General features: G+C 34.9%; 1 protein-coding gene across 1 annotated transcript; it reads left to right on the top strand.

The window, feature by feature from the left end:
- The first annotated feature begins 3,264 nt into the window (after nt 1–3,264).
- LOC113727914 (nuclear pore complex protein NUP160) lies at nt 3,265–23,952 on the top strand. The gene is made up of 27 exons (XM_027252319.2): nt 3,265–3,655; nt 4,163–4,295; nt 4,397–4,661; nt 4,923–4,983; nt 7,031–7,188; nt 8,066–8,151; nt 8,828–8,926; nt 9,021–9,112; nt 9,872–9,992; nt 11,570–11,752; nt 11,854–12,046; nt 12,166–12,737; nt 14,298–14,460; nt 15,727–16,004; nt 16,105–16,292; nt 16,632–16,708; nt 16,802–17,148; nt 17,662–17,730; nt 17,823–18,141; nt 18,293–18,421; nt 18,778–18,886; nt 18,987–19,058; nt 19,165–19,288; nt 20,052–20,159; nt 22,271–22,411; nt 23,065–23,238; nt 23,324–23,952. The coding sequence occupies exons 1-27, from the start codon at nt 3,465–3,467 to the stop codon at nt 23,363–23,365; spliced, it is 4,494 nt and encodes a 1,497-aa protein (XP_027108120.2). The 5' UTR covers nt 3,265–3,464; the 3' UTR covers nt 23,366–23,952.
- The last annotated feature ends 1,557 nt before the right edge of the window (nt 23,953–25,509 follow it).

Raw genomic sequence — 25,509 nt, 5'->3', positions numbered from 1 at the left:
GCTCTCCTTAGGTTTTAAAATTTTCACTCACCTCCCTTGCTTTAACTATTTATGCTTCAAAATAGGCTCAATAGGTTACCAATTCCCTCAAATATCCTAAACTACCCTTCTTGTCAAAAAGATGAAAAGGAAAAATGTAAAGAGCTTTGTTCCTTTCTTCTAACACCAAAACAACAAATTCTTTCCGTCAAAAACAAAAATTTGGAAAAAAATTTCAACTATGATGATTGCTTTCTTCCAAGCAACACTACCACAAAAGCCAAGAAAATACCCCAATTTAAATCAAAATAAATTCCAATAATTCTAGCACTCAAAACACTACAAACCTAATTTATGTCCAATAGTCCCAACCTCTACATTTACTACACAAGTCAATTAAATCAGTCACTTGGTGCTAAGTTAGATAAAACTCGATCTCAAATTTTATCCAAAACTAACACTTCATCAGCAATCAATAGCGCAGCTCTTTCATCTTCCTCTCTTTACAGCCTCTTTTATTTTTTTTAACCACCCATTTCTAAAGCCCAATCATCCCTCAAATTCTTGACTTTTGACATTACTAAGTTTTATCACCCATAATCAACCAACATTGGATAAAATAGATATACGCAGAAAAATCAAACCCATTACACTTAGAATTAAAAGGATAACAAGATTGAACCTAATCATATTTGCAAAAAAGAGATGAGAATAGAGATAAAAAAAAAAAGAGGAACAAGAAGGGAAGGAGAAGGATAAATACGGGCAAGGGATGATAAATAAAATTTGGTCTTGAATTGGAGGAAAAATATTAGGTAGAGAGGAATGGGTGACAGGAATTTAGCAAAAAAAAAAAAGGAAAAAAAGAGTAAGGTAGAAAGGAGGAAGCGTGAGGAAAAGAGAAAGATAGAATAAGTCAATTTTGATTTTTCTTGGAATTTCTGAAATTTTCGAAAAAAAAAATATCAATAAGTATCCTATATAGGGGTAGTAGAGTACTTTTGCAGCAATAGGGGAGGTATGTGTAGTTTTGAAATATTAAGGGGAGCTTTGTGAGATTGTTAGAAATCTCAGGGAGGTTTCTGAAATTATCCCTTAAAACTATTAAAGCTATAAAATCAATGTAAGGGCGTACTTTCTTTCTTTTTTTTTTTTGTTTTTGTTTGGCGTCAAAGTATAAATGTTACTAGTATTTGCTACAATCAAAAGGGAGAAAAAAAAAACAAATCATTTCTTAATGTCAACACCATGAATCAAATTGCACTAAAAACTTTTTACATTTTCGTGAATGTATTTCTCAATTATGTTATTACTTGACATAATCAAATTGCTATATTATTCAAAATGTCCATCACATTTTATAAAATGATTTTTTTATCTCTAATTTTTAAAAGTGTAATTCTGCGTCTCTTATCAATTCACATTTGTCAAATTTGATTTCTACCTATATTTTTGACTAATTTTTTATCGAAATTTATCATGTGCTTTGCATGTGATCATTTTTAGGGACAAAATTAACAATCAAATTTTATATAATCCGATCTATAGTCATTTGTATTTCACAAAATGAATTGTTTCGTTCCTCATATTTCACAAAATAAATTTTTTTCTTCTCCTGTATTTCACAAAATGAATTTTTTCATCCTTCATTGACCATGTATACAAATATTTTTCTTAAAATTCATGTATATATTTATTTGATTTCATCTAAACAGTACGAATATTATATAATAGATCTCTATTTGATTTCACCAAAACAGATTAATTGTAGTTGTATATATACTATTCAATAGATAGATACATTGGTTTAAATCTAACAATTTTGTTTTAAACCCATATATATATATATATATATATATATATATATATATATATATATATCTATTTGATTTCACCATGTAAATCTATTCAATATTTGCAATCTTTTTTTTTGTAATAATTCATTTATTGAGTTGTATAATAAGGTCATCTAATTAATCGGTCATAACTCGAATTTCATAGTTATGCTAATAAATTACAGTTTAAATCTGAAATTTTTACTCGTCACCTTTAAGACCAACAGTTGAATTTTTTATCTTGTGATTGTTTTAAAATTTGAAAGTGTCAATCACTTATTTCTTTTTGTCATACTTTTCCTTTGTTTATTTTTTATGTCCAAATTTAATTCAATGTAAATACTTGATAATGGTTAGAATTAAATATCTTCTTTGTTTTCAATTTTCGAGAAAAATGAAATGAACATGATTGAAAAACTAACAATTTTTTTAAACCTCTACATATATATCTATTTAATTTCACCTGAATAGTATGTTCAGATGAAATATGTAGAGATATATTACATGTTATTCGTATTAATCAAGTGAAATTAAATAGATATATATATGAGTTTAAAAAAAAGTTATTCGTACACATGATCAATGAAGGATGAAAATTTATTTTCTAAAATATGAGGGATGAAAAACTTCATTTTGTGAAAATGTGAGGGGTAAAACAATTCATTTTGTGAGATATGATGGACGAAAAACTTCACTTTATAAAATGTGAGGGACTATAGATCGGATTATGTAAATTTCGATTCGACAATTTTGCTCTTAAAAAATGATTAAGTGCAAGACATATGGTGGATTCCTACAAAAATTAGTTGGAAATCTAGTTAGGAACCAAAATTGACCAATATGAATTTGTAAGAAATGTAAAATTACATATTTAAAAGTAAAAGTATATTTTTAAAAGTGATGGACGAAAAAAGTCATTTTACAAAATATGGGGGACGTTTAGAATGATTTTCTTCAAAAATGGCAAACCAAACAGGTAATAAGTTTGTGACCATAAGCAAAGTGAAAACCAAATCAAATTATTCTACTTGAATTAATTTTAGTTTTCTTTTTTGGTAAGTGGGAAGTTTTAAATTAGGTATTTCTCACTTATACTCTCTCATCCGTACCATTCAACCCTTCGTTCCCCAAATTAATTCCAATTTTATCAAATCTAGTTTCATAATTTTAAAATTTTCTAATTTGTTATTCTAACTACCAATCGAAAAAAAGTCGCTCAATAATACCAAAATATCATTAAATGAAAAAAAAGTCGCTCAATATTCTGTCATTGAGACGGATTTCCGGATTCCGCAAAAAATGTTGCTGAGACGGGCCTTGTAGCTTAGGGACAAAGTGTACCATTTTGAAGTTTAGGGACTGAAATGGGATTTTGTGCATAGTTGGAGGGGCTAAAGTGGAATTAACCCTTCTCTTAAGAATCGAAAACACATATTCTCCCTCCCACAGTCTGCACCGCAACTTCCTCTTCCTCCACCGTCCGCCCCACTCCCCACTTCCCGCCGCCGCTCTACGCCTCTTTACATCTCTTTTACACACAGTCACACAGTAAAACGAGCCCAAACTCACATGCTATATCTTTTTCTGAAACCCAACAATCTTCCCGAAGTCCAATTACTATAGAAATCCAAGAGCAAACTAGAAGAGATAATGGTGGGACGGTCATGTTTAGCAGGGATGGAGGTCCCAATAATCGGCAGCGATTCTATCAAGTGGTTTCAAGTTTCAGTTCCGTCTAATTCATCTTCTTCGGCTTCTTCGACATCCGCTCCTGCTACTACTCTCAGTAGAGACTTCGCGTCCTGTTCTGCTATTGGAAATCCTCCTACTTATCTCATTTGGTAAACCCTTTTGCTGTGGCTTTCAAAAATTTGTGGTATTTTGTTTTTAGATTTTCGTATAATTTGCACACAATGTAGTTTTGCATTATCATTGTGCATTGGTTATTTTAGTTAGTTCTGAAATTCTCTTTATGTACTTTATGTTCTTTGAAAGAGGTAATATTTTTTTTATTGTTTTTAATATAATGGATATTAGTTCATCTGTAGCATGCGAGTGTCTATTGCAATTAGTTATAAAAATGCAGCATCTTGGTGTTTGCAATTCCCCCTGGAATCTAATCCTTTTGCATAGATTTTAGAGTATTGTGTTTTAGAGTTGCACTTGAAACTAGTAGTTAAGGAATGGCTAACTGTTTAGATTCTTTAATATATGGATGATGGAACGCTTAAAATCCTCTATGCTGCTTTTGTACTCTTAAATTTTCTGGTATCTCCGATTGCTGTTTCAAGTCTCTCTCGTCTTCTTTCCCCATTTGAACAATAGGAGTGTTGGTTTTTGTACTACAGGAAAACTAGCAAGGGTCAGCCAAATGTTCTTGAAATATTAGAGGTTTATGGTGACAAAGAATTCCCAAAGATTGGACTGCAGATTTCATTTCCGGACGCCCTCTTTCCATTTGTTTATATACAACAGGATGAGGTTTAGTTTTTTTTTTTTACTAGTTTCATATGTAAAATAATGGTTCTTTTTTGTTGTGATTTTGAAATTTAAGATTCAAAGAAACTTCCTTTTATTTGCAGAGCAATTTTGGTTCCGAGAAAACTTACTTGCTTTATACCGTGACGGTTAATGGTGTTGCCTTCCTTGTAAAACTCAAAGGACTTCACAAATATGCTTCTTCCTCAGTTGTTGCATCCAATGAGGTTGTCGAGTATAATACACAAGCTAATCCACAATGCGGAGTCATAACAGCAGCAGCAGCTTCTTCCAGATGTCTCATAGTTGGGAGAAATGATGGATCTATTGGTTGTTTTCAACTTGGCTTGCTCGATGCTACAGCTCCAGGTGTACATCATGTGTCATTTTCCAGTTCTCTGCATAGCTGTATGGGCTACTTTCTCTAGGACTTAGTTCTTATATATGGAACCAAAAGTGCGAAAACTTGGATAAGGTTTCCCAAATGGATGAGATTCTCATGTTTGAGTGTGCATGGCAAAAGTTTGATCTTTCTGCTAATAATGCTGAGTATGGGTCTTCATTTTTCATCTCCTCTCAGACTTGACCTGTTTCTTAAACTTCTACCATCTTTTTAACTCTTCTGTTCAGGCTTCATGTGGGAGCTACGGGATGATGCTGGTTTTGGGCGATTGTGGGGTATAGTATCAAGGTACTGACTTTCTACACGAATTATGTTGTGCTATGGCAATTTTATCCGATTTTTTTTTTTGTTGGTTTATTTATTTCTGCAGCGTGGTCTTAGAGTGTACTTACTTCAGAAACATTAGAGACATCTCATGCACCAATTGCCTTTTCTTTCCTTTGTTGATGTTACATGTGGTGTTCTTCTTGTTGATTCCTTATGGACAGAATGGTTAAACCTACCCCCTTCCCCTTTCTCTTTAGGCAGTCATTTCAAAATCCAGCAGTGCCTTTGACATTTTAAAAAGTAGCCATTGTTTCATTATGATTCTTTCTCACATGGAAAATCTAAAGGCACTAACTTTTCTGTTGAAATTTAATTTTATGTAATGGAGGCTTGAAAACATCCTTCTGGATTCTGCTTTTGAATATTGAGCTGGAACACCTTTTTCTGCAGGATCCACTATTAGATCCTCCATAAATTCTTTGTCACTTAAGTGCTTTTCTCTATTTCTTTGGGAGAAGATATGTTTGCATTTGGATTGAAAATTATCTGAAAAATTTTTTGGAAAAATTACTGTAGCACTTTTTGTGACATGATGTATGTGAGATAAAAAGGTGCTTGGGAAGGTGAAAAAGTAATTGAAAAATGTGTTTATGATGCAAACAAATAATGTTTTGCAAGAAATCACGGATCAGGTAGATAATTTACATTATCCTATTCCTGATGCATGTTTTCTAACCTATGTCACCTCAAGCAAATTCACCTTGCTCTTCCCCCCATGGTCCGATCTCAATGTTTGGAATCACATTAGTTTACTCCTGCTAAGAAAAACCGCTAAATCTCCTTTTAGTTATACTTGTGCAAGATCATCCATGCATTTATGGATTCTCTTTCCCCATGATTAGCAACAGGGAAGAAGATGGCATAATTGGCATTTCCTTTAAAATTATTCTTCTGATGCATCTATTGTTAGCAACAAGGAAGAAGATTCCTCAAATGACATTCCCTTTTCAAGCTATTCTATTGATGTCTGTTTGCTTGCCAATACATGCCGATTTGGGGGTAGGGAAGCTTTAGTTCCATGTAAACACCGTGCTCTTGTAATTCATTCTTATCTGTTTAAGATCAGCATGTTTAGGGTCACCATAACACACTGCTGGCACTAAGAGACAGAACTGTTAAATTGACTTTTTGTTGTCTCCTACACTGGATCCTGCATGCTTAGAATGATTAGGTATTCCCTGTGGTTTCCTGCCAAATTAATTTTGGTCTGATAGTTCTCTGAAGTGCACTCTCAGCTTCACTGAGTATTGGCATTCAACATGTAAGTAGCTGTCTATTTTGGATCTTTCACCTACTTTTGTGGCTTCTGCTTGTTAGATTCTTTTGTTTTTTATGACCAGAATGACTTGGAATTGGAGAAATTCGGTAAAACATTAATAGGCATCACATTCACCTTTAATCATCTTCGATAGTTAAAGTGTTGGAAGGCTGGGGGAAATGGCTAATAAATCTTTTGACAAATCTTATAGATATGGCCTTTAAAGTGGTAATCTTATATGAGAATGTGTTGCTTGTTACCTTATATTTTGCATGTATACAAGTGCAATATTATGAATATTTACCTTTTAAAAGTTTTCTTGGGATCTTACTGCTTAGCAATGTGCCTGAGCAAGAATATTGAAGTCTGAGCAAAATTCTCCCCGCAAGTTGGGTCACTCCGTCTTAGCCACTAATGTTTCACTTTCCCTCCCTCTTTCTCTTTCTCTTTCTCTTTCTCAATCTCTGTCTCTCTCCATCTCTTCCTTTGCCTCTCTATTCCAAAACCTTAGCAAGCATATAAACACACTTAGATTTAGTCAATGGTTTGTAATCTTTGACAGCTGTAGGCTGTTGGCAAGGACGGACCAAATGCCTCTGGGTTGTTTCTTGGTTGAATTGTTGAGAAACCTTCAAATTACTTATTTACAAGATAATAACACAACTGATAGGTTGTTGCAATTTGATTATTTTATATAAATCAGTTTTATTTTTAAGTTTGCATATTCAAAAAAATCCTAAATGGTCACAGGAGCAGGATTTCAGCTCCTGTGCAGGATTTGGCAGTTGTAGAGGTGCACCAGAGAAAGCTTATTTTTGTGCTTCATTCTGATGGGATCTTTCGAGCTTGGGACCTTGCAAACCGGAGCAAAATTTTCAGTCATGCTATTACTGTTCCAACAGTTACAGGTAAGTTTACAATCTTAACTTGTTATGTTGTATCAGCCGGTTGTTCTATCCATTTCTCTTAGATTATTCTACTAGCTGGATAACTTGTAAGCTTAGTGTATAAAGCATCAAGAGTTGTTCATCCATGAATTTTGTGAAAGTAATTTCCATGTAGCACTTCTCATTTGAAAGCAAAAGGAAGAGGACAAACATTAAGGAATGTCTTGAACTCAGTTTAAAGTGGTAAAAGCAGTTGATACGAACAAAAGGAAAGATTGCCATATTCCACATGGTTTAAAAGTAGAAAGACTGTGATCTTGCCTTGTAATTTTTTGACCTATAAATCTCACAAAATGCCTCCTTCCTACTCTTTGGTTCTCATTTTTTCTTCGCCCACAAATCTTCTGGATGAAGGCAGTTCATTCCTCACAAACTTCTGACACTAGGAAGCTAGATTTCAAAGTTGGATTTTATATTTTAATTTATCAACGGCAACAGTTACAGGAGGTTTAGGAATATGAACTTTGAAAAAGGCAAAACTACTCAAGGCTTTAGCAAGCTCTGGGTGCATGCTTTTCTAGTTTCTACCATGCATGCACATAAAAGTTGTTTATATCATCCACCTCCTTCTTAAGGCACCAAAGGTGGAAAAATAGAGTGAATTTAGGTTTAAATTTGAAATATGTTTGCAGAATTTTAGAGATTTTCCTTGGGTGAAGTCCTGATATATTGGTGACTTTCTCAGAATTGGGTTCTGACGCGGTTTTATGCCCATTTATTCACTTTGTAGATATTTATTTGTTATCTAATCTCTGATTTTCTTGTGATACTAATACTTCCATTTTTAGATTTTTGGAATGTTTTGTCATGTGAAACTTAATTTGTGTTTTGTCTTCAGGAACTATATTTCTCAAATTATGGGTGGGTGATGATAACAGGGCAATGAATATAATTCCGTTGGCAATTCTACATAAGAATAGTATGGTACGTAATTTTAGAATAATCAATATTACTTGTATTGTTTGCATGGTTTCATTTCTTGTGCTCTTCCCTTTCCTTTGGGTATGAACATCTGCATGGGCTATTGAATCAAGACCATGTCAAATGTTGCTTAGCCCAACAACATGCTTTTAGTTTATGGGGTATCAAGTGAACAAGTCTGATGAAATTATGCTCTAAATATATAACAGAAACATCTGCTGATTGCGGATGTCATTTATGTGCAAAATTGTGTGTTTCTATGACCTTACCTTATTGCTTTATGTGCACTCAAGTATATTTTCTACATTATTGTCATAACATGGAGAAAATTCTTTAACTCGAGTAATCCTTGGTGATTTTGTGATTAAACTTTGCTAAACAGGTTTTGAATTGGACCCATTTACTTTAAGCCATTTTAGTCAAGTTACATCGGTATCAGTAGTCACTAGTCTGTCTTGTGGTTAGAACAATGACTGAAGACCCTGGTTGCTTGCTTCTTCCTGTCATTCTTTTTATTCAGCCACTGAAGTACCTGGTTGTGGGCTGTGTATTTCGTTGATACTTGTTTTGATATCCTTATTGGTTGATGATATTGTGAGAGCTTATTATATATTCATAGAATCTCCCCTTTTAAAATTCTTTAATGATATACATTTGCTTTGCATTACTAAATGTTCAGGAAGTTGAGATGATATCTTTTTATGGCCTTAATTTGGGTTTTGGGGACAAGATGATTTTCACACTAGAACCTTTGATAACAGACATCACTCTAGAAGAGGTATGTGAGTTACCCTTGTTTAGGGTTCCCCGTCACTTTGTTATTCTCTAACTTAATGTTTCCAATTTTCTGTCTCCCTCTTGTACTCAATCAGGGTGGACCTGTTGATGTCATACTTACTTCAGACAAAGTTTGGATACTAAAAGAAGATGGATTGCTCATGCAGGAGCTATTCTGCCAAAAAGAGTAAGTTTTTAGATGCTGGGGAGTGATGTTTAACTGTTTACAGTTCTTTGTCTTTTTCCTTCCTGTGAGAGAAATTGATGAAACTTGATTGTGCCCCTTCACCCATTTCTTCATTGATCTTTTATAGCATTAAGTCTTCTTTGATATATGGTGTTCATTATGCTTGCGGATGATGTTTGAATTAACTGTTATATTTTTTTCTATCTTTTCTTCCTGTTAAAGGAATTGATGAAACTTCATTGTGTCCCTTTATTGGTTCCTTGGTTGACCTTTTATATCATGAAACCTTCCTTAGGCTTGATATGTAGCGAACCCTTCTACATATTACTTTGCTATTACAAGGCTGCTGCCACAGACTTGATATGTAGTTAAAGAAATATTATGAGAGAAACAGAAATATATAGAAGAAAGGATTCACTGATAAAAGTTTTTTATGTTATTGTTCCGCATTCTTCTGGCATGTGGTGCTTCATTTTCAAATTACGAAGTATAACTTCCTTCTCGAACTCCTTTTGTGTCTTTTTGCGATCTAACTCATACAATGCGCTGCACTCACTAGATATGATTTAGTTTTACTTAAGCTTGGACCTTTTTCTATTGACACTCGTAAATCTGGAAAATTGTACCACTTCAAATGTGGTTGTGATTACATTGATGCGTAGAAACTTGCTGTCATTTCAGTACATTTGTTACTTTTCCTTTAGCATTCAGATGCTCATTTCTATGTGAAGTGTGATTTTGCAACTTTCATGATTTTAGGGCAGTCACACATTCATACGGCTTGCAAGAAGCATTTGTAGCTGATCAGCTGTTTCAGAGTTCTGAACATTTTGCAGATGAAATCCTTTGGCTAGCCCATACAGTTTTTTCATCTTCAAAGGTGCTTTAAAATAATGGCTTTCTGGATATAGTTCTGCTGATCTGCTTGACCGTGTCATTGATCAATGAATGAACTTCTGGCAATTTTATGAGATAGCTTTAGAGAAATTTGTATCTGTTCTAGTTGTGGATCTATGTAATTATATGTATCTGAATCTCCTCGTATATGGTTATATATACATATATATATATATATATATCTGGATATAGTTCTGCTGATCTGCTTGACCGTGTCATTGATCAATGAATGAACTTCTGGCAATTTTATGAGATAGCTTTAGAAAAATTTGTATCTGTTCTAGTTGTGGATCTATGTAATTATACGTATCTGAATCTTCTCATATATGGTTATATATATAGTTGTAGACATTCTCATTTGTCATGATATGCATATCTATACTTTCCAAATCAAACATAGATTAAGTCTTGTGCCGTCTACAACACGCTTTATGTTTGGGTCATTAGAACATCTTAAAGGACTAAGACCTTGTATATGAAGAGAACCCATTGAAAAATTTGACGCAACAAAGGAAAAAGAGTCCCTAAAGGTATTAGTTATGGAAACACAGATGTTGCTTGCAAATTTATTGGTGATATATATGACATATTTGTTGACAAGTTGTAGACAATTAGAAGGTATAGTTTTAGATTATTAGAGCAAGGGTTGTACTTCACAAATTGAAAGGGTTTTGGGTTCTACCGGTTTCACAAGTTCTATAAATTGGGTTGTAGTCCCCTTTATTGAATCTTGTGATGATTCAGTGTTCTGCAGTTCCTCCATTCAAATGAATATGAGCTTGTAGCCATTGGCAATTGCTGTTTTATTATTCTCTTTGCATTGAAGTTTTCAGTAGAGTGAAATATTTTTGTCATTTTCCGAGCTTGTTATTCAGATTGTGGAGGTTAAATATATCTGTTGAGGTCATTAATGAGTTACATTACAATTTGAGGTCATATTGGTTCCAACTATAGTGCCAGTGGTTTTCTTTTCTTTTACATGGTAAAAAAAAAAAAAATTGAATGAAGAGATACTTTGTCATGAGTTGGTTAAATTGGAATTTGAGAATTTGCAAATGGTCAGTGCAGTAGTCATGTGTGTGTGTGTGTGTGTATGTTTTTTTTTTTTTTTTTTGTGGAAACGATTATACAGATCTTTAAGAAGTAAATTCCTCTCATCAGCTTTCAGCTTTATTCCACTGAATTTAGGAACCTTGCATTCTATAGTTTGACTTGATTAGATGTTTGCAATATATGATTTTCTGCCCTTTTCTTTGAGAAAAAGAATTTTTTTTTGTCTTTGAAAGAGATGTAACTTTTGGTGACATTATCCTACATAGCTTGAAGCTGGGTGCAGGAATTAAAAAAAAAAAAAGAGCAATTTGCTTCAGGTTTGTTGTGGAACTTAATTAGAGTACTTTTGTATTGCTTCATGCTAATTTCTTAGGTTTCAATTTTTGTTTCTATTATCTTTTCCTCACTTGTAAAATAGTTTCATATTTTTATCCCCACATGGCCTATTAGTTGATGACAACTTTTCTATAGCTAACGATGAGTCCATGAAAATTCTCTCCTTTTCAGGATCAAATCTCCCAAATTGTTTCTTCGATATTCTTACATAGGTTGCTTCTTCCTGGGGTGTATCACAGCACTGTCCTTCGGACAACATTACAGTATTACAACAAGCACTTTACTGATTCTGAGTTCGATTCCTTTACTATGGATGGACTGAAAAATGAAATCCAGTCACTCATTGAGAATGAGGTTGCCTTGTGAATCTTTTTCTTTTTGACCACCTAAAAATAAATAAATAAATAAAAGGAAGGGAAATTTAAGATAGCTGATAAGAATCTCTGTCGTTGTAGGGATGTTCTGGAAGTCCTCTTCCAGTATTACAGTGGTGGAAAACGTTTTGTGCCCAGTATAGCCATAATTGGTGCAAAACTAATGCAGTTTGTGGTTTATTTCTTGATTCATCGACTGGTGCTGTTGGTTTGATCAGAAAGAATATGTTCTCTCTATGCCGAATGTTGGAGGACATTGAGCTTTTCATCTATGGTAAATTGAATTTCTTTTACTTCTAGTTCTCAATCATCTGCATGAGCTTTTTGACTAGACTTCTTTGGATATTCACTGTCTGTTTTTTATCAAGCACCTTCTTAATATCTTTGTATCAGGTTCTTTTGATGAAAGTGGGAATTCTACTAGTTCTGGAGCTGAATTTTCCAATGATGAACTTGACCGAGAGATTCTTTTTGGGGTACTTCAGTGCATTAGCAGTGTGAGCCAACAGTTGGGCAAAGCTGCTTCAGCTATATTTTATGAGTCCCTACGTAGCACACCAAATATATCATGCGAAGAAGTTCTTCCTTGTTTGCTGAAGATTTTAGAAACAGGATACAGTGCATCGATAGTGTCAGTGCATGTGTCAGAAATTGGAGCTGATATTGCATGGGAAAAGGAAGCGGCAAATCACAAGAATTTGAGGAAATTTTCTATGGATCTGTTTCTCTCTCTTCATGCATTGCGCTCTAGAGCTACTTCATGGGGCAGAGTTTTGGATGTCATTCAGAGCTATTTAAGGTTTCTAGTGCCTCGAAAAATCGTCCACAAAATGGATTTTCAAGCAATCCTAAATGTCAATATTTTTGCTGCAGTGCAGGCTACTTCCCAAGTTGCTAAAGTCATGTTTGAATCTGCACTAGAATTACTCGTACTGCTGACTTACATGGTTAACCTAAATGGGAAGGTTAGTAGAAGTTCAAACTGTACAATGTTTGACACTATCCCAGTTTGTGCTTTTTTTAAGTTCCGAAGTTAAACTATGCGATTTCTTGAGAGATCATTTCTTTAATTGATGTCTTCGTTTTACATCCTGGGAACCGATGGGGTGAATTCAAATGCAGAAAGAATTATTTGGATGATGTTCCTTGTGTGTGTTTTAAATATCTATATCTTCTGTGGTTCTAACCCATGATGTAGTGTTATGGTAGGATGTCTGATAGCTTCCGCTTACTAGTGATCCAGTGCTACTAGACTTGATATGCCAAAATGTATGCGATAAGTTTGATTTAGCAATATCTGGTTAAGAATTATTTTTCTTATTCCTTATCTAAAAATCCTTGTTTAGGTCAAGCTGCTATAGTATTCAAGGATGCCTTGGTACGAGGGAAGGGTTTAGCTCTGATCTCAGAGAGCTAAAAGCTGCAAATCAACCAAGGTTCTGCTTGTTTGCTTAAGATAGACACCATTGGTTCAGTTAACAATAGGATTTAGGATTGAGCTTGCTATTTAGGTCACTTATGGTGTGAGCTTGGCTTGTATAAGCTAACATGATCATCTCTATTTTGTTCTGATTTCACATTAAAGGCATCAGTTCACATGTATATGTCATAGTGATAAGCATATTCAGTTAGTGGTTATATCCCAATACTCTGGAAGATGCTGAGTTGATGAGTAAAGCCTTGTTTCTTTAGGTAAATCCAACAAAAGCATTTTGTGTTTTAAATAGATCAAGTTCATACTTGAAGACGATTTTGGATTCCACTTAGCCCAGTTAGATCTTAAAGCTTGAGCTTTTAGGTTCGGTAAATGAGCTTTTAGGTTCGGTAAATTTGAAGCTCTAATCTGGCTAGTTAATACTCAAATTGGCTAATGTCTTAAGCTTCTAGAATTAGTTGCCTATGCTTAAGTGGAAGTACATCTAACACAATTATTTTTTCCCCTGTGCCCCCAGTTTTGGGTGAGTTTGTTTGTGAATCGTTTGTAAATGCCTCTTACATTGTCACAGGTGAGAACTGGATGATTTGACTGGCTAACCATGCTTCATCTTATGCACAATATTGTATCAAAGTATGAAATCAGCAACCAATTGTGAAAGATAAAGCTGATGTATTAGGGATGAAAAGTTGGTGCACTTCCCAGTTAACATTTTTGTTTGTCAAACAGGTTTCGGTTTTAAGTGCCCATGAAGCATGATGGTATAAGATGTCATATAAAAGAGTATTTGAAATCCTAATGGATGTTGAACATTGGAGATTTTCCCATTTGTATTATATACAGTAGTTAAACATAGAACTATAATAAGCGAACAGCTTATTACCGTTTGTCTAGGTTCATCCTCTTTCTTACGTCTGCTTTCACTTTGTCTACTTTTGTTGGTTCATGCTCTAGGAATTTTGGGTTATTTTAAATGTAATACTTGCTTCCCTTGTGAACATTGCTGACAAAATTACACTGTTGGTTAGTGACGAAGCTTGACTGCATTTTGATTACATGGATGAGTGCAAAACTCGCTTCTCTTTTGTAGATCCACATGTCACATGATGATGCTTCTAGAATAAAGCTTGAGCTAGTCCCAATGATTCAAGAAATTCTGACTGAGTGGCATATCATTCATTTTGTTGTGACCACGCCCACTGAAGCTCCTGTCTTGGAAGATTTTAGTTATCAACTTTCATCCTTACACATTGGTAAGCATTTGAATTTAATTGCAATGACAAACTTCTTGTTCTGGTTTTGATAACGATGATGCTATAATTTACAAGAATATGGTTCCTATAACTTACGAGAATATGGTTCCTATCTTCCACAAAAGCATGTCTGATATAAGTTTTGTGTTTAGCTTTAATGAGTAGAAAGTGTTCTGATATAGATTTACTGGTCCACAGAGACATGGATCCTATATTCGTGTTGTCATTGAAATTGTTAATATAGAATTGGGAAACTCTTTTTGGTCTTTAAATTTAATCTGAAAGGCTTTCTAATTCTCCTTGGTTCAAGGATTGTTATTTCTGGATTATCCTAGCTGTGTACAGCTTCATGAAGTTTTATATCTATGGAAAATAACTTTTGAGAATTTGACTTTACGCCGTTGAATGCACGTGTGCTAGATTGCTTGTTGTATGCTAGTCGTTTTTTCTGGGATTTCATTCTTATTGACGTTATTGTCATTCATGGGTAGTAGATTTTTATGCACTAAATAATGTATTTATGTTTGATTGCTTCTCATAAATGAGGAAAAATATTAACTCAAGAATTCTTACTGCTTTTATTTTGGAGAGAGTCAGTCTTAATGCAAGAATGTGATGTACCAAAAAATCTGTGGTTCCTAATGGAATAGGTAACAAAGCCACTTTGCCACCCACTGCTACCAAAACACCACTTCCCCAAGTTAAACCGGTGCAACGGTGGGTGCTAAAGCATGGGTGTTTCATATCCGTTGAGTGAAAATGGGTTGTAATTGGATTGCAGTATCTGAAAACATATCTTGAGGACGCCCTAAAGTGCTCATGGTATCAATATGAATGTACAAACCAAAACTGTGAAAGCCTAGAAATATACATGCCCAGTTGAGATGTGATATAATTGCATCACAATGTCTTAGGACACGATCTAGTAGATCATTGTAGCGAGTAGTTGGATCATAGTCTCTTGCCATAATAATGGCTGCTTGTGCAGCAGCACCAACTATGAGAAATCCACCAATCCACATGTGATGTGTGAACAACAACAATTGTGTACCATACTCAGTAGCTAGATATGGATAAGGGGGCATGGAATACATGTGGTGAGCTACAACAATGGTTAAAGAGCCTAACATGGCTAGGTTAAGAGATAATTGAGCATGCCGTGACGTTATTAGGATCTCATATAGTCCTTTATGGCCCTGGTCTGTAAATGGACCTTTGTGTGCTTCTAAAATATCTTTCTGACTTTGTTTCTTTTCTTTTGGTTAGATAACAAGATTGATAGGAGATCCTTAAATGATAAGCTTGGAAAATGTGACTTCACATTGGGTTTTATCCTATTACTTAATCTTCGAAGTTCTTCTGGAGATCAGAGGCACCTCTCTTCCAGAAACCTGTCTGATTGTTGCAGCATAACTAATTTAGTCCGCGAGTTCACTAGCTGGATAATATGGGGAAGTAGTGGAGAAGAATCTTCTGTTTTCTTCATCCATTTAATTGAACTTGCTTTTATCTTTCTCAGACATGGCCAGTACAATGCACTTGAGGTTTGTATCTCTTTTCCATTCCTTCACATCATTATGGTATACTTCCTGTTGTACAATGGTTCAAGAACAACCTTATGACCCACAATTTTGATTTATTCAGTATCTTCTCAAGTTGGTGGATGCATACTCTCGGAAGCAGAAAATTTGTGAAAGCCTTCAGAGTGCAGATGGGGAATGGCCAACTCTCCTCCATCTTCTTGGGTGTTGCCTCATTCAACAGACACAGCGTGGACTGCATAGGATGCTGAAAGAAAGAAAAATTTCTGAAGCTGTGTACTGCTTTTATAGGCATGTTATATCTTGCTAAAAGTTGTTCAGTTTTGAATATTGTTTAAATTTTTTAGATGAGAACAACTTTTTGTTTCTTTCTTTTTCTTCATTTTTCTTCTTAAAGAATTTACTGTAGTACTTGCTTCTGGGTTGTGGTATCTGTTTCATTTATTTTCTTTGTTTGGTGACTGGGTCGGTAAGCATCAGTTCATAATATTCCAAACAACTTGTGAATATTTGTGTTGTTTCCAGTTCTAGAATGTCTTCCCAAGTGTACTGATGCAATCTTTAGAGCAGTGGTTGTTGGGAGGTGCATTTTTATCTGGGGGTTCTAATTTTTCTATTGGACGTGTACAGAGCTGCATCAGTGCAAGGAGCTCCTGATGCTTTGCAAAGTTTGCCACAAGAAGCAGGATTGGCATACCTTGGTTTCAGTATGTTTGTTTTGAATTTTGTTAAATTCTGTGGGAGAAGTAGATATTACCTTTTACGGCATCCCTTAAAACACAATTATCTTTGTCTTCCAGCTGGTTGCAGCTCAGATGCATTGTGGAAGCTTCATTACTATCAATGGGCTATGCAGATATTTGAACGATATAATATAAGTGAAGCTGCTTGCAATTTTGCTCTTGCTGCACTTGAGCAAGTTGATGAAGCTCTTGGCAGTAAGGATGACAGCTCTGGACAAGATCCTCTTGATGAATCAGCAACTGTTGTCAAAGGACGACTGTGGGCAAATGTCTTCAAGTTCACTTTGGATCTGAACTTTTATCATGATGCATATTGTGCTATAATTTCAAATCCAGATGAGGAGAGCAAGAATATTTGTCTGAGGCGATTCATCATTGTTCTTTTAGAGCGTGGTGCAGTTAAGGTTATGTCCGTCTCTCATCTATATATGTTTTCTTTCTTTCTTTTTTTCTTTTTTTGCTTCATGTTTATTTCTTCTGTTCCTCTTTTTCAGAAATCCTTCTTTCCAGCTGTTGGTTGTTGTTGTTTTCTCTTACCTTTTTTTTTTTAAATTTATGTTTCAGTTCTAATTGCTAGAGGTGAAAAAACAAAAGACCCCATTAACCCTGGTTGATGATAGCAAGTAATGTATTATTTGGTATTGCATAATTTGTTAGGAGTTTGAACCATGAATTGAGAAGGGTTTATGATTTTCTGCTCTTATTTGGTCTCTTCAGAATTGAAAAGGGATTAGATGTTGGTAACATGTCTTTCCTTTTTTTTTCTTCCCTTTTGTTTTGGCGCCTATTTCAAATTGATTGTTTAGGTGCTGTTCCTATGTTTCCTTGGAGGTTTCTTTTAATTGTTCAAATCCATTCCTTTGATGATGCATGAAAGCTGGAGGAGTAATGATTGGGTTTCTGTGCTTTATTTGTAGATTCTTTGTGACGGCCAGCTACCTTTTATTGGCTTAGTAGAGAAGGTTGAAAAAGAGCTTGCTTGGAAGGTATGAACTGATCCATTAAAAATTGAGAGATGAATATAAGATTTTCATTTTGCAGGCTTATATCATTGACATTGTTGATGTAAATTTTGTAGGCAGCACGCTCAGATATTTTGGCCAATCCGAACCCTTTAAAATTGCTCTATGCTTTTGAAGTGCATAGACAAAACTGGCGTAAAGCTGCTAGTTTTATTTATTTGCATTCTACTCAGCTTAAAACTGAAGCAGCAAATAAAGATAATCAGCACAGGTCCTTTGCCCTGCAAGAGAGGCTTAATGGGCTATCTGCTGCTATTAATGCTCTGCAACTTGTTCATCCTGCTTATGCTTGGATCGACTCTCTACATGAAGAATCCACTCACAAAAAAGAACATTATCCAAGTAAAAAGGCTAGGATAACAAGGCATGAACAGGGTAAAGTATCTATTTATTAAGGTTGTGGCTAATGATTGACTCTTCAGATTGGGTGATGAATTTATCCTTATATCAAATACTTGTTAACAGTAATACGTGTTCTTTGCCCTTGATTCACTTAATGATATTTTTATATGCTTTTCAAACACAGCTCCCGCTGATGTTGATGGACCTCAACATCTGTACTCCTTTTTGGAAATTGAAGAAATTGAGAATGAGTATGTCATAACATCTGCAGAATATTTGCTCTCACTAGCAAATATTAAATGGACTTTTACTGGTAAGATCTATATGCATTACCTTGTATTGGGAGGTAGCTTTGTCAGGTGCTACATTGATATGGTTTGTTGTTGTACATAGCTCAATTTTGAAATTCTTATCCTTCTAAAACTTATTCGTGGCCTCTGACTTTTATGGTAGCTGACCTGGATTAGCTTACTTCTATGTGTTCCATTCATGCTAATACTGCAATATTTTTCTCTGTTGTAATATGAAGAATTATCATAAAACTGATTTACATTCTAAGAATTTGAATTGTTTGATTATACACTTTCTTTCTTTCTTTCTTAGTTTTTCTGAAGGGGTGTATTTTTACTTTTATTTCTCTTTCTTCTTTTGCTTTACTTTTTTTTTCAGGAGATGACAAACCTCCAGAAAATTTGGTTGACCTGTTGGTGGAGGCAAATTTGTACGATATGGCTTTCACAGTGGTTTTGCGATTTTGGAAGGATTCAGGACTGAAGAAGTGTGTTTTAATTTCAAGTTATTTGAAACTGACAGGTGTTATGGTTTATTTATTTCTTTGCTGATTAATCATAGTCAATTACAATGTGGTTCCTCTTCAGGGAACTTGAAAGAGTATTTGCTGCAATGTCATTGAAATGCTGCCCAACTGGAATAAACCCCTCACTTTTTGGGTAGTATCTTTAATTTCTGTATTTTCATGATATGTCTTTTGACTTACCTAATTTTTAGTACCAGCTGGCAGTTTGTTTGACTGACTTTAATGGGGGTTGCTTTTAGGAATCATAGGATGCAAGGTTTTCTCTTAACTTCATCTCAGGAAGAGGAGAGCTTGCTTGATATGGGAGCTATAGCACAACAATCCAAGGGCAATAGTCAGTGGGAAACACTTGAAGTCTATCTTGTCCGTATATGTTCCTTTCTTATTATCTTCCTTGACTGCAATTCGTTAGTGTTTTTCTATTTTATTTTGTGGACAAAGCACTATTTTTAAATTGTTGCATGGACTTTGATGATACAACTCAATTTGTTGGTTTGAAAATTATTGAGCTGGGGATTTCCCTGTTCCTGTATTTGGTGGAGGATAATTTGGTGGTTGGTACCTCATGGCACTGCCATTTGGCGCCTTGGGGTATGAATTCCTTGTCATAAAATTACTTTTCCTTAATGTACACATTTGGCATGACATGTGGTATTTAAAGAAGAGATTACCTTCAACAAATAACATAGTTCTGAGATCTATATAAGCCAACACTTACCAGCATCAGTGTTGAGCTTGACAGATTGTATAACAAGAGCAATCAACTCAGTAGGGCCGTGAAACACATATATGTCTACATTGATTCTTGTAAAGGTATTATTAAGTGAAAATTGTCAAGAATCAGATTGGTTTGCTTTAATTAACCGATTTGAGCTAACCTGGTTGACAACATATTATATCTTATAGTACTTGAAACCTTATCACAATTGCCTTGTGATCATTTATAAAACTGCTAGGTTAGGCCAATAACAGCATTTTTTTCTCACAATTTCATGACTATGAAGACGATATGTGCTGCTAGCTTAGATCATTAAGTGCATTATAAGCACCAATTAGGTTTGGTAGCAAGGTAAATTTGTACCATACACCCTCTGATATGTCATCCTTCTGCAATTGTTGAATGCAGGGAAAATACAAACAGTACAACTCAAGATTACCTATAGTGGTTGCTGAAACTCTTCTTGCTTCTGATCCACAGATTGTTTTACCCCTTTGGTTGGTCCAATTGTTTAAGGTAAATTTTCTGTTTTACAAGTCAATGAACTGGTTGAATTACAAAAGTTTAATTAAACGTGCCTTATGAGTAACCGAGTGATGCACAATATTATCAATTCTTGAAGGCAAAACTTGACCACGATGGCAATAGGATTTAGCTGACAAAGAGTTGATATAACACCTGGGGAGGTCACTACAGATAGGAAATAGATGAATATTAATGTCAGAGTTGAAACTTTATGGTTCCATGTTTTGTTGGACATAAAACTTGCAAGTGTTTCCAGTTAAATGTTTCATGCTTTTCATCCTTCACTTTTTCTAATAATGGATGATACTTTGTCAAGTTCCAATGACGTGAGGAGGATTTTTTGGAGATGATCTCATAGTTGCTGTTCAAAAAATTGTTAGAACTTGTGCTAGGGGCAAACCTGATGTGTGCAATTTAGAAACAATCACTTTTTACATGTAAGAATTTAGTGTGAAATTTTCATAAAAAATGATCATGTAATAGTTTTTTGAATAGTATTTTAATTAACTTGGTGGTTACAATGTTTAGGGGTGGTTATGTAGGCGACGTGTGTTTAGATATTTCGGGTTAAAATTGGCTGTGGTTGTGTTGGTTGGCAATATGGGCAACATGTGGTTCCATAGTAAAGGTAAAAGTAAGTGATTTTGAGGGTAAAGTTGGAAATTTCAAAAGTTACAAAAAAAAGTTACACCAAACCTAAGGCTCTTCCTTGATATATATTATAGTTCTTAAGGATGCTGAGCATGGACCTTTTCTTCGTTGATGCCATAACACCTTTTGAATGGACTGTACACGCTGTCAAGTTTTATGTTAAAAATGTGGAGTTTGTCATGTTTCTTCACTTTCTCCAAAGTTAGTGTGGAAACAAATTGTTAATATGTCATAGTGAATTTTAACATATGTTGTGAATTTGTGATCTATCTAAGCTGTTAGTTAATTGAATATATTGTTTCCAAGCTTGACAGTTTGTCATGCTTTTCTTGAAATTGACTACATTATTGTTCTAGTTGTACTGGACACAATATCCTTTTAGTTGCAATAATTGCAACATAAGCTTTAAAGATCATGTAAGTAGTTCCTCATTGGGGTTTACCACTACTACATGCTTTCTCATAGCAGACTGGAAGTCTCATAAAGCCAATTCCACGGCTTCAGCAAGTGCATGCTACCTTTATTAAGTTTTTTGCAGTAAAAATTTGCAAGTATGATATCTTAAGTAACTGATTTATGTTGTTGCAAGAACTCTTCATCTGCGACCTACATACAAAATACTGGTGCTAGTAACTGGGGTGATGGTACTTTAGCAGATATAGCAATATAAAGCACTTAAATTCTTTTATTTTTAAACAATCTTTGATGCCTTTGGGTATTTGTGATGGATAATTTTTCTGGTAAATTCTCTACAGTCAACCAAAGGTCCCATCCTTTTTGTCAACAAAACCAAAGGTCCCATCCTTTTTGTCAACAAAATGCATCCATAAAGTTTCTGTGTCCAAATTGCTTTCACATTTTGGTGGAAGGGATAGCATCTCCAGTGATATCAAATGTCATGTGGATAACATATTTACAAGAATTGTCAAATTAGATTGGTCATAACTGTGATGTCGTAGCTGGGTTATGTTGATTAATATGCTTACATTCGTTTGAGAATGGGATTTGGTGGGACAATTTCAATTGATCAAAGAATGTTTTGGAAACAAATGGATAGACAATTCAGATTTTGGACTTTAAGACTCTTGCAAGCTGGTAAAAGTGTGTGAACCAAATTTGCGTGGTTATGGTTGGTCAAGTTCTTTTGGGGGGCCAGATCAGAATTAATTCTAGTGACCCTTTGATAAATAATAAGTCAGAATACCCAGGTTCTGGACTCTGGAGTCTCTGCATGCATATTTTGGATAGATTGCTTGTGCCAGCTTGTACTGCCTTGTAAATTAGGATCTTGAACTTCATTCAACTAATTTGAGTTGTTATAACTCAAAATATTGAAATATACATACCTACATAGACACAAACATACATATGTATGTTAAGTTTGTTTATTTATACTTAGATATGTATGTATTTATGTGTGTATCTGTCTCACATATATATTCTTGTCACAGGTTTCTCGGCAGGAATATGGCTTTGGAATGATAGGAAGTGAATCTAGCCCTGCATCACTGTTTCGGTTATATGTTGATTATGGCCGATACGTGGAAGCAACTAATGTGCTACTTGAATATATTGAGTCTCTTGCGTCACTGGTAAATTCCTTAATCTCTACGATGATTAGTATTTTTTTCCCCAAACAAGATGATGATTTATTAATTCTCTGTTTGAACAATTGTGAAGATTTTAAGCTTTTTATTTCCTTAAGATTTATTCTCCAACAACAAGATCCACATCAGAGACACATACTGTCAGATCCTTGCGACCTGTTTGAACTTTTGTATGGTGTACACCAAATTTATGGCCATCACTTGCAGTCAGTAAACTACGCTTAACTACAATTTATTCTACTCAAGCATCTTTATGATGCTTCAAACTGTCCTATGAATGACTACCCATTGAGGACCTTGAGTCAGTAGACAGCTGAAAGTAGTACTTTTGTAGTAGGGGTGCCGCATGGGTGCTTTGCTCGTCAAACTGTAGCTTCCATGTATTTCTGTATGAACAATTTCTATTGTTGATAGTGTTAAATCCTGTTTAAGGTTGCATAGAATTACATAAGTCGCTGTTTCAGGGAATGTGCAAAACCATAGATGCTTCTGGTGGTTATAGGTTCTCTAGTTTAAAGTATGTGTACTTGGTTCTTGGCTAAATGGTGCTAGTGCTTTCTGGTCCCCTGTGGCTCCCAAAGGGCCCAAGCATAAGTCCCATGTTGACGTGGAAGTGAAACAAGTTGTTTTATCTGCAGAGACCAGCTGATATTATTCGCCGTAAAAGACAATGTGCAGTGTGGTTTCCATACACCACTATTGAGCGGTTATGGTGCCAACTTGAGGAGTCAATCAGGTTAGGTCACATGGTTGATCAAAGTGAGAAGCTGAAAAAGCTGTTGCATGGAGCTTTGCTCAAGCATCTTAATCTAGTATGTTAAATACTTCTTTGACCTTTTCCTTTGGATTTAATCTAGTTGCCCTTGAGACTCATGGTTTTGGCTTTCTTTACTTCAGATAAAGGTTGATTCGGATGATGTGCAGTCTTTCACTGTATAGTAGGGTTGATAAAGTTCTGCTAAGTGTACCGGTCAGTGTCAAGAGTGACATGGATCATGAGCCTCAGGACATGGAAGTCTTCAATCCCCAGCTCCCATTTACCAAGCAAGTTACACAAAATTGGATCTCAGGTGGTGTATACTGTTTTCATTTTGGATATTGTCCTCTCCTCGTCTGCATCTCATGTGGCCACTGTCAACTGTATTATTACTGTTGAATGCTGAGTTATCGTATGCTTCAAGTTCTGTGGTGTGTCACCAACTGCTTCACTTATCAGGCAGAAAGATAACCTTGCTAGTTGATTCGTTGGGCCCTTATCTTCTATCAACTGCCATTGCTGTATATATGTCAATCCTTTGGCCAGACAATGTTTTTTTTTTTTTCTCAGAGATTTCTGTTGTACAAATCCGGCATCTTGAGACCAGGTTTGATTATGTGTAGCAGTCTCGTTCCAGAATCGCGTCACTTTAGTGAGTCTTGTAGTCGTTGTTTGTGCAATAGAGGATGTAGTTCTAGCTCACATATCCATATTCTTTTCTTTTGTAGCTGAAAGCGCAACCAATTCATCAGGGACCTTTTAGCTGACATTTCCATATTCTTTTGTTCCTGCTTTTACCCTGAAGTCATTGGCAATGGCGTATATTAATTTGTGCCAAAAAGGGAGGAAAAAGAAAGAGTTTTCCCCAATTAGTTAGAACAAAATGTAGCTGAGACAAGACTTAAAATCATCATCACAGTTATCCGAACTAACTGCGATTATGAATAATGATTTCTTGGATTATTGATGATCTGTTGGGAGTGTATGGCCATGCTGATTTAGACCATCAAACCCCAGGAAAGGAAAACCCTGCACTTAAAATCAGTTCTTGGTCCCCATGAAGCCTTGGCCTGGCATTCAAGGTTTAAGAATGCCTTAAGAATTACTCTCTCCGTCCCACTTTGATAGTCCTGAATTTTTTTTCATCTGTCCCAAATTGTAGTCCACTATCCAATTGAAAAATGTAGTTGTATTTTAATTTTTCTAAAATATCCTTATTCAATGTAAGTATTGTTATTATAAACCTACCTTATTTAATGAGAGTTGATTCATTTTTTACCATCAATTCAAGTTCTCATAAAGTTGTACCATATTGAATGTGAGGGTATTTTAGAAAAATAGTAATCTAAATTTATTTTTTCAACAAAGTTAATTATTTTTCTTAAACTGTGTAAAAAAAGAAACAGGATTATCAAAGGGGGACGAGGGAGTACAAGTCATGGTTCAAGATTCACTAAATGTGAATTCATTCTAACAACTAAAGTAACAAGAAGTCAGATAATAATTCATTCATTTATGAGTTTTTGCATATTTGCCTGTGCACCTACCTGAATACGGCTAATGAAAAGTGGAAGTTTACGTAGACACATACATTAAATGGAGGATTTTCTGCCAGGATTGGATGGTAATCCCTGATTTGAGTTTGCTTGCGGAAAAAAAAAAAATTAAAAGGGGATGATGGTATATCCTTGAGACAGTAGTCTGATTCTTGACTGTTAAACGTTGCGTGTTTTTGTTGAATCCAATAATCATATTCATATGAGGTGGTGTAGGACCCAGTTGAATTTGTTGGAAAATGATTTCCCAGTTAATTTTCTCTAAGATCACTGTATAAAAATAATAATAAAAAGAAAAGACAAGATCCAGCATGCCTTCAAATTGAAGAATCATGTTCAGCACATCCTAGAATTAATTAATACTACTGCATGGTTAAAGAATTTGTAGGAAATCTATTATAGGAAGGCGTTGCAGTCAAATATGCCCCCCCCCCCCCCCCCCCCCCCCCCCCCCAAAAACCCAAAAAGAAAAAATTAATCCAACCTACACTATTAAAACTCTTGAGATTTTCTTCCGCAAAAATACTCGACTACTTGTTAGTGTTTGTTAAGGGAAAAGTCCTCTTCGGCAAGTGAGTTTTTTAGATGTCTGTCTCAAACTTTACTGTAACTTACTGTAGAAGTTGTAGAAAAAATTTTTAAAATGAGTAAATTTTTGAATATTTTTAAGTGTATAGTTTAAAATTTTTGAAAATTTTTTTAAGATTACTGTAATTAAAGTTGTTAAAAAACTTGTAGCAGATAAATTTGATTAAAAACTTGCTTGCCTG

Source organism: Coffea arabica, chromosome 2c (assembly GCF_036785885.1).
Source record: "Coffea arabica cultivar ET-39 chromosome 2c, Coffea Arabica ET-39 HiFi, whole genome shotgun sequence".
Lineage (NCBI taxonomy): Eukaryota > Viridiplantae > Streptophyta > Magnoliopsida > Gentianales > Rubiaceae > Coffea > Coffea arabica.
This window is presented reverse-complemented; position numbering and strand designations above follow the sequence as displayed.